This window comes from Benincasa hispida, chromosome 11, assembly GCF_009727055.1.
Source record: "Benincasa hispida cultivar B227 chromosome 11, ASM972705v1, whole genome shotgun sequence".
Classification (NCBI taxonomy): Eukaryota; Viridiplantae; Streptophyta; class Magnoliopsida; order Cucurbitales; family Cucurbitaceae; genus Benincasa; species Benincasa hispida.
The window spans coordinates 77,840,549-77,849,729 of NC_052359.1; the positions used below are offsets into that span (position 1 = coordinate 77,840,549).

At 37.7% G+C, this 9,181-nt stretch overlaps 1 protein-coding gene across 1 annotated transcript; it reads left to right on the forward strand.

The window, feature by feature from the left end:
- The first annotated feature begins 318 nt into the window (after positions 1–318).
- On the forward strand, positions 319–6,864 carry LOC120092035 (AP2-like ethylene-responsive transcription factor At2g41710). Its single transcript, XM_039050227.1, has 9 exons — positions 319–706; positions 1,514–1,596; positions 1,758–1,766; positions 1,873–1,961; positions 2,323–2,396; positions 2,468–2,518; positions 5,142–5,203; positions 5,356–5,984; positions 6,369–6,864. Exons 1-9 carry the CDS (start codon positions 462–464, stop codon positions 6,420–6,422), a joined length of 1,296 nt encoding a protein of 431 aa, XP_038906155.1. The 5' UTR covers positions 319–461; the 3' UTR covers positions 6,423–6,864.
- Positions 6,865–9,181: the final 2,317 nt, after the last annotated feature.

The window sequence follows — 9,181 nt, forward strand, 5'->3', positions numbered from 1 at the left end:
AATAATGGAATTAACGTCCACAAACATAGCCTTTTGGAATAAAACGTCAACAAACATAGCATGTTACGCCGACAGGTGGCAACCTGGCTTTTCCAACAGCAGACAAGTGGCGTTGGGCCATCACGTGATCATCACGCGCACTTTCAAACTCTTCCAATTTACCAATTTACCCTCTCCCCATGCTAGCCGTTGCAACCCCTTTTCTCCCGCTATAGTGGCATGCGATGGAACCCTCCAAGGCCTTCCAAATTCAGGAGGACAAAATAGTAACTTTGCGCTCTCTTTTCCCTCTCCTCTCTCTCCCGACTGTAGTTTTGCCCCTTCCGTGGTCAATCAAAATCCACCAAATATTTGAAGCCTTTTCTCCTCACTCACACTCTCACTGCAACTCTCTCTCTCTCTTTCCCCTTGGTTTCGCTGAGATTCTTCTTCCTAGGGTTTAGGTTTTGGCTGCGGTTTCCATGGCTTCTTCGTCCTCTGATCCTGGCTTCAAACACGAACCCGGTGCCTGTAGCGCTGCTGCTGCTGCTGCCGGAAGAGGAACGGCGGAATCTTCCGAGGTTGTAATGGCGAATGATCAGCTTTTACCGTACAGAGGGTTGAAGAAAGCGAAGAAAGAGAGAGGTTGCACTGCAAAAGAACGCATCAGTAAAATGCCTCCGTGTGCTGCTGGAAAAAGAAGCTCTATATACCGCGGAGTCACTAGGTAATTCTGACATCAAGCAGCTTTGTAGTTTGGCGTGCGTTTGATTACTTATAAAATGGAGAGGTCTTTTCTTCTTTCTTTCATGTTTGTTTGGAAGTGATTGAGTTTAATTAGCTCACAGATTATCGAAAAATTAATCGGAGAAGTATAGAATTGTTGCTCACTGCTAGCAGACTAATTTGATACAGTGTGAAGAATTTGCTGTTCATTCAATCGGAAAAGAGTCGAGTCTTTGTTCATATAGGGAAATTTTGATGCTATGGGACAAGGATACGATCAAGTGACTCTTTGCATGGGTGTATTTTGGAAACTTGAGCTAATGGCTACTGCAGTCTTATGCCATACTATCACGCCTTAGTTACGCAAGAAAATAGAACCCAAACTTGGTAATTCTCACGTTGGTGAAAGATAGAGTTACTGAAAGGGCTTAATGATTAACGGCATCTTAAGTAGAGTTAGACATAAGAGAAAATTTTCGGATAGTGCTGATCTGTCTAGGAGGTGCGATATATAGGACCATAGTTATTGAGTTCATGAGGTGAGCCAGGGATTTTTTTTATGACTAATAAGATTACAAAATGTATACTTATTGCGCATTGCAATCATCATTATGCTGAAGTCGCCCACCACATTTGGTACCGTATCACGTCATAAGATGATCAATTTTGTTTTTAACTAAAAAAATTGCTTTCTTATCTTTTATCTAGCGAGCATTAATTACCTGACATTATTTGTTATGTACGCCTCTTTTTTATCTTGACCTTTTTCTCCGCTGACTAGCGCCTGTGAATGGTTTGATGATATTAGGCATAGATGGACTGGTCGTTATGAAGCTCATCTTTGGGATAAAAGTACTTGGAACCAGAACCAGAACAAGAAGGGAAAGCAAGGTCTCTCTCTTTCTCTCACACACACACACTTGCACACACGAATATCAGTGTGAAAACCAATCACCGATTTGCTTTGGAGTACCGAGTACTGACACCATTTTTATCTTTTGTTTTCTATTTAAATGTGCATGGAACTTCTGGCATATGATTGATCATTCCAGTGTATCTGGGTAAGTTAGTATCCTGGTCCATTTTCCTCCATATTGTTTTTAACATTGACTTATACTTGATTATTTTTCCCTCTACACTTTAATAATGAATAACGTGAATTTACAGGAGCATATGATGAAGAAGAGGCTGCTGCTAGGGCATACGATTTGGCTGCCTTAAAATATTGGGGTCCTGGGACTCTTATTAATTTTCCAGTGAGATGTTGTTTAGTCCCCTTTCCTTCAAGAAAAGGAAAAATACCAGATAGAAATTGATTCTTTCATGACCATAATGTCTCAATAGTTATTTTTATGTATACTTTGAAGCATGTATTTTTCTTTTTGATCCTTGGTCTTACAGTATTGGAGTTGCTTCTAATTTAAATTGTGTTGCACTTTCTAGCTTTTAAAAAATCGTATTAAACGTGGAGGTTCTAGAATATTACTACCTTACAGAGCTTTGGAAAAAGTAGTACATTATCTAGAGAAGTATCTCCAGTATCCTACTTGTATGCTTTGTTCTGCTTGACTTTTCTTTGTGTAATAAGAAATGATGGAACACAACTGCATTTTGCAGGTGACTGATTATACAAGGGATCTTGAAGAAATGCAGAATGTTTCAAGAGAGGAATACCTTGCATCTCTAAGGAGGTAGGTAGAAACTGTTGAAGCATCTATTGTGATACAATCAGCTGCTGCTCATACAATTGTATACTTTTCAGAAAGAGCAGTGGATTCTCCAGGGGAATTTCCAAATATCGTGGTCTCTCAAGGTATTTTTTCCTCGTTATAATGTTAATTGTTAACCTATCAACCTTATTTACAGGTTGAAGAATTATTTGTTTGTGAGGTATATGTTAAAAAAATCATGATAAAGCATGTTGACCTCTTCTGTGTCCTCGTGATAATTCATAAATATATAGGTTATGATTTTATAATTTTAATGCCTAGTGACCAAAACTGTTATTATATTATGCAATTCTTTTCTTTTCTTTCCTTTTTTTTTTTTTTAAAAAATAAATATATGTAAACTGGGCTTCCATAAAGAAAAGTTGAAAGAATACAATAATGAATACAAATACAAGAAGACAGCTGATCCAAAGGAGGCATACAAAACATCACATTACAAGCATTTTTTTTAGGGTTTTCCATTTTATGCCCTTTTATTGTTTCATTCTTTCTGAAAAGTTCGGTTATCCAAAAAAAAAAAAAAAAAAAAAAAAAATCTTATTATGAAACTCTAAATCTTTAATTCTTATTATAGAAGTGGCTGGAGGTGTAGAACCGACGTGTGGAATGTGTTGGTACATTGCACTAGTGCAACCAAGAGTAAATAGTGACAATTCAATTTTGATTTCATGGGTTTGTTAGGATACTAATGATATAATGATTTAGAGGAGATGGCTTTAATATTCTTTTTAAGGAAAAGGAGCTAGTCAAGTTGCTAGAACTGGAAGTTTTTAGGAAACATGATTGGAGGCGTGGTTCAAAAAATTGGTAGAGTTTGATATGGTCATAGACACAGTACGAAGAAATTATGAAAAGGATAAACTTGCATGTTATTGACCAAACCTAGATTGTATTGGCTTTGACTCAGGAAAACTTGCACTGTGTCATACTCTTCAGTTAAGATGGTACATGCAACAATATGTTGCTGTGTATTGAAGGGGAACCTAGTTTTGATGTTAAGATTGGACCTCCTGTTATATGTAAACTTGATTATATGTCATATTTGGATAATCCTTTCATTGAGGAGAAGAAACGACACCTTCAATTTATTAGAGCTCTCTTTTGGAACCACATTTAGCGTGGAGGAACATTAGACCTTCAACAACTTAGAAAATATGTTTACTACTTTCTTTTTACGTACCATTTCCTTTGTCAGCCGGGAATCTCTTAATTAAATTCCATTCTCCTATCAACCATTACAATTTAAACGTTCTTAGCTCCAATTGGAAGAGGTTTTGTTTTTTGTTTGTTTGTTTTGTTTTGTTTTTGTTTTTTTTGTTTTTTTTTTTTTTTTTTTTTTAGAAACTTATATATATTTCATCAAAAGGCAGAAGAACGAACAACCTAAAGGTAAGGGGTTGAGAAAACCCCTCCCGAAGGAACTAATGAAGGAGAGCCTTCCAACTGTTAGATATCATCAAAAGACTATAATTACAAAAAAGATTGGTATAGTTAGTACACCACCACGAGGTTGTATGTTGAACAAGAGCCCGAAAAGAATCAAAAGAAGCATACTTATTTTAAAAAATGAGACTATTCCTTTCATTCCATAAACACCACAAGAGAGACCACAGAACGTTCCCTTTGAAAAGGCGTGGCTATGCAAGCCTTCAAGGAACCAATTCTCAATTTTGTAGGGGAGGAAACCCACCAAACCAAAAGTACCGATCAAAAGGGACCAAGCCTTGGTTGCAAACTCACAATGTTGGAAAAGATGGTCCAAGCTCTCCTCACTTTTCAAACAAAGGCAGCAAATGGAGGTGGACAAGTGGCTATTTTTGAGCTTTTTTCTGGAATTTGTCATGAATATTTAGGCTTCTATAAACAAGGACCAAAAGAAGTATTTTAACTTTTTTGGGCATGTTAAGCTTCCAAATAAGCTTCACCGAAGGTAACGTGAAGGAGGGGGACCTCTTAACAATGTTAAGGAAAGTGGCTTTGATCGTGAAATTCCCAGAGGCATCAATCTTCCACCTAATAGAATCATGACAATCCTGCAGAGCCCAAGAATTAAGAGTTTGAAGAATAGCAATCATTTCGCCAGCCTCCCTATCAAAAATACCTCTTCTAAGGCCCAAATCCCAAGCTTGACTAGAGTCACACCAGCAGTCCGCAATCGCAGCATCTTTTTTCAAAGAAATAGAGAAGATGTCAGGAAATTTTTGAGCTAGAGGTTGAGGATCACACCACTTATCCAACCAAAATCTGATCATTTTACTGTCACCCACCTTTGAAAGGGCTTGGCTTCCATCCCTTTTTTGTTCTTTCATATCATTTGTGAAATTGGTTGGTTTTCCATTTTTTAAGAAATCTTTTACTTTTTATACGTCTTTTGATTGTGCATCTCTATCATCATCATCTGAATAGTTTCACCTTGCTTCCTGCAAATTAATATATTGCTTATTTACTATCCTGCAACTGATGCCATTTCTTTAGAGTCCTTTGAGGTAAAATAAGATTATTGAATCCGTTGATCATTTTCTTTCTTTTCAATTTCCATTTTTCACTTCCACTTGCAAATGCTCTTTGTATCATTGAAATTCTGATTTAGAGCGTAATATTTACATATTATTATGCCTTCACATGAATTCTTAATATACATGATGCACACTTGAAGCCTTCATTTTGTTGATCTGTGTTAACTTTGTTGGTGCTTTTGTAAACTAGTCGATGGGATCCTTCATTTGGTCGTATGCCGGGCCCTAATTATGTTAACAGCATAAATTATGGTAAGTTGTCTTAAATTATTATTATATCATGTCTCTAGCTTCAATGATAGTTCTCTCGTTGAATTTCTTTTATCACCGAGTTTCCTTAAAAGTGGACAAGACTTTTTCCATATGGATAATAAATAGTGCCTACCCTGCAATGTAATTTTAAGGTGCTGGAGATGATCAAGCAACTGAAGGTGAATTCGTCCACGGCTTCTGCATTGAAAGGAAGATTGACTTAACAAGTCACATTAAGTGGTGGGGGCCCAACAAAATTCGCATTGCTGGCTCAAAGTCATCAGAAGACGACAAAAATAGTTGTGCTGGAGAAGTTGGCAGTGAACTCAAAGCCCTGGGACAGACTGCCCGTCCTACAGAGCCATATGAGATGCCCTGTTTGGGTACATTACATGGAGTAAAGAAGGCTGCTTCCAAGGTCTCTGCTTTAAGCATTTTGTCACGGTCAGCAGCCTACAAGAGTTTGCAGGAGAAAGCTTTGAAATTACAGGAAATTAACAACGAGAATGATGAGAACGAAAATAAGAACACTGTTAACAAGATAGATCATGGGAAAGTGGTTGAAACACATACAAGTCATGGTGGTGATCCGAGCGAGAGATATGGGGTTGCTTTTGGAACAAGTGGTGGATTGCCACTTCAGAGAAATATGTTCCCCTTGACTCCATTCTTAACAGCACCTCTTCTTAGCAGTTACAACACTGTCGATCCTTTGGGAGATCCGATTCATTGGACATCTCTCGTTTCGGTTCTTCCTACTGGACTTTCTCGTACGGCCGAGGTTAGCACATATACTATCCTTTGTTTTTAGGGTGTATTTGAGACGTCTTTTAGAAGGATGAAAAGTACTCCTAGTTGAAGAAAATTTTGTGTTTGGTTTCATCTTAAGAGGTGATTTCTGAAATTTCAAAAACAACCTAAAAACATTTAGAGCGCTTTGGAAACAAACATTTGATTATAGTTTTCTCCGAAAATGATTTTATAGGCTATTCTCAAAGCACATTCCGGTTTCACTCATAGTCATTGTTAATGGTTCAGTCTGCAATTAAAGTAATCCCAACGGTAGAAGATGAAGACATAATTTTAGTAATATGTTGCTTTAAGTCCAAAGGCACGTGGAGAACTGTTATTCCCTTCTTATATAACCCTCGGTTCTATAATGCAGGTTACAAAAACTGAAACCTCTTCAACTTACACTCTGTTTCGGCCTGAGGAATAAAGTTCAAGGAATTTCTTGCACACCCCTACAATGACTTTTGAGTTGAACTCAGTTGGACTGGGTTTCTGTGCTGATATTGCAGCATGTCTAGATGCGAACAAGCTTTAAGGAACAAGGCTTTACTTAAATCACGTTACGCTCAAGCACACGTTAGACATTGTACATACATCACCTGAGGCCTCTCTCGATATTTCTAAAATGCAAGAGGCAATGAATATGGTCTCGAAAGGAACCCCATACAGTTGAAGAAGAAAGGAAAATATCAAGTCTGAGAAATATCACACGTCTGTTTTATATCATGCATATGCATCTCTATCTATAGTTAGTCATATAAATTTGTGACATTTTATCCAGTTATCGATATCAAGATCTCGCTGCTGTTTTCCCACTTTGGTTGTTGGATTGGGACGAGAATTATTTTATAATCATTCTATTTTTTTCACCTAATATTAGTGCTTTACACCCAGTTATCCGGTGAACATGGTTGGAAGGGTAGGAATGGCTGGTGTCATGGTCATGCTTGTCCAGGGCATGTTGTCCATGGCTGCATGCTTGTCTCCACCTCTTTTTACCATGCTTTCATCCTATGTATTTCATTTTGCTAGTTAGTTTATTTTTTATGTACTTTTTTTAGTGTATGACAATTCGTCCGTTTCCATATACACGGGTGGGGATGTCTTTTTGTTTAGAATGCACTATATGAGGGTAAGATTAATCATATCTTCATATCTAGAGTAGTATGCTCTAAAGCCGCCGTTGTTTATTGCTTTCTAGCCTATTACAACGTTTCTTTGTTCAAATAATGCTTTCAAACGTTTGCAAAAATCTTTTCCTCTAAATCTGTTTTCTAAAACCGTCTTCTTCGAAATGGGGATGGAGGTTGTGAGAGGCACTTCGTGTGCCATCGGCGATCCGAATTCGAATTGGCTGACTTGTTATTGAGAGGGAACAAGTGTCACACAATCGCTAAGTGAAGCTTTTGAAAGGGTGATTGTGATAGTTGGTATTGAGTCAAGTCAGCTCGTGATGTTGAAAAGTTGTGATCATGTCTGTTAAGAAATAGTTGGGCACGTCTCATGTTGATTGGTTGGGAAGAGGAAATGCTCCATTTAATAGAAGTCTCTGATCAGGTTCGATTCTTAGAAACTCATTACAAGAAGTCTCTGACAAGGCCAATGAAATCGACGTGGTGGTTGGTCGCTTGAATGGGATGCCCGTCAAGGAATTGTTAACAAGGGTTGAGACCCTAGAAGCAAGGGCAATGAGAACTGGCAATTTCGAGCATGGAGATGGCTTGTCGGGCTCTGTTGTCCCTATGGAAGAGTGTGTCGAAGAACTAGATAGCTTGTAAAAAGCAATAATTCAGATGGTGATTGAGTTATCTATAGAATTGTGAGCCACTCTCGATGTCGTCCAGGCAGAGATCGTGGACATCAGTGCTAGAGTTAATCTCACCATGAGAGTGGTAGGAAACCAGAACCCAATTGGGGTTGCAATCCAATTTAACAGGGTAGAAGTACCCGATCCTAAGCCCTTCTGTGGATCATAACCAACCCTTTAAAGACAACCCTCTAAAGACAATTACTGACAATTACCCCCCTTTTCGAATTATCCTCCTGATCTGAGAAGAAGTGTGACGATAGCGATCGCCAACCCTCTAAAGATGGTTACCGCCAACATACCTCCATGAACCTGCCCCTAGTACTTGATAAACAGTTCATATCTTATATAGATAATAACCAAATAGACAATAAACATCAAACATTCAGATGCATATATAACAAGACACCTTATATACACGTAGACTATGATTAAAAGATCTAGTAGGTTTAACTACAACCATTGCTCAAACTTTTACTCTGACTCCCCACAACATGAACTTATGGCCCAAGTTAAATAAAGATATGATGAGCCATCTAAACTGCAAATTCTTCGAGGTTCTTGAGAAGTGATTAACTGAGAGAATTACTAGGCCTTGGGACGTCGATCACTACTTGGGGAGGAAAACATTAAAAAGAGTGAGCTGAAAATGCCAACTGAGTGACTTCTTTTAAAGAAACATGCTTTATGAATACATAACATAAACAAGCATAACATAAAACATTTACATACTCAATCTCATGGTTTAGAAATGAAAATGTGAAAACATGAATACATAGTATGGAAACCCTAGAATAAAACTCATCAACACTCATTGTGAACATTCCTCTACTCCTTCGCCTAAACATGGGGGAGAGTCTTTTTGCTCAATCCCTAGTAACTTTAGTTGAGAGAGAGTTCTTTTGCTCGATCTCGTCAACATAGATCTTACATACACGTAGAACTGGATTGGATCTTGTTTACCTTACATACCTTCGGTAGCAAGGATCATCATATAGCTGAGTATTTTACCATACCAGCAAAGACCGTCATATAGTTGGGTACCTTACCATACCTTCCGTACGAATGCATAGGAGTAGGTTTTATATATCAAATGTACATATTAACATCATAAAATAACGTACTTACATGCTCAAGGGAATAAGTAAATAACTCTTTTAAATGCTAAAGCATGGTGTAAGACTCATTTGGAACGCATGGAGGTCACATGTAAAAACTGTTTTTAAGACATCGACATGCATTCATAATCGACTTCCATTACTTAAAACATTCGTTGGAAAATCAAGTTAGAACTAACCATCCGTTGGAAATTCATTAGTAAAACACTTAGCAACTATTTTAAAAACTGGTCGCTCACTGTCTTGAGTTACTCTCTCAAA

Coding starts and splice junctions, on each gene's coding strand:
- LOC120092035 (XM_039050227.1), top strand. CDS start 462: ATGGCTTCTTCGTCCTCTGATCCTGGCTTCAAACACGAACCCGGTGCC. Junction 1,962..2,322: donor GGACTCTTATTAATTTTCCA/GTGAGATGTTGT, acceptor TGCATTTTGCAG/GTGACTGATTATACAAGGGA. Junction 5,204..5,355: donor TGTTAACAGCATAAATTATG/GTAAGTTGTCTT, acceptor TGTAATTTTAAG/GTGCTGGAGATGATCAAGCA.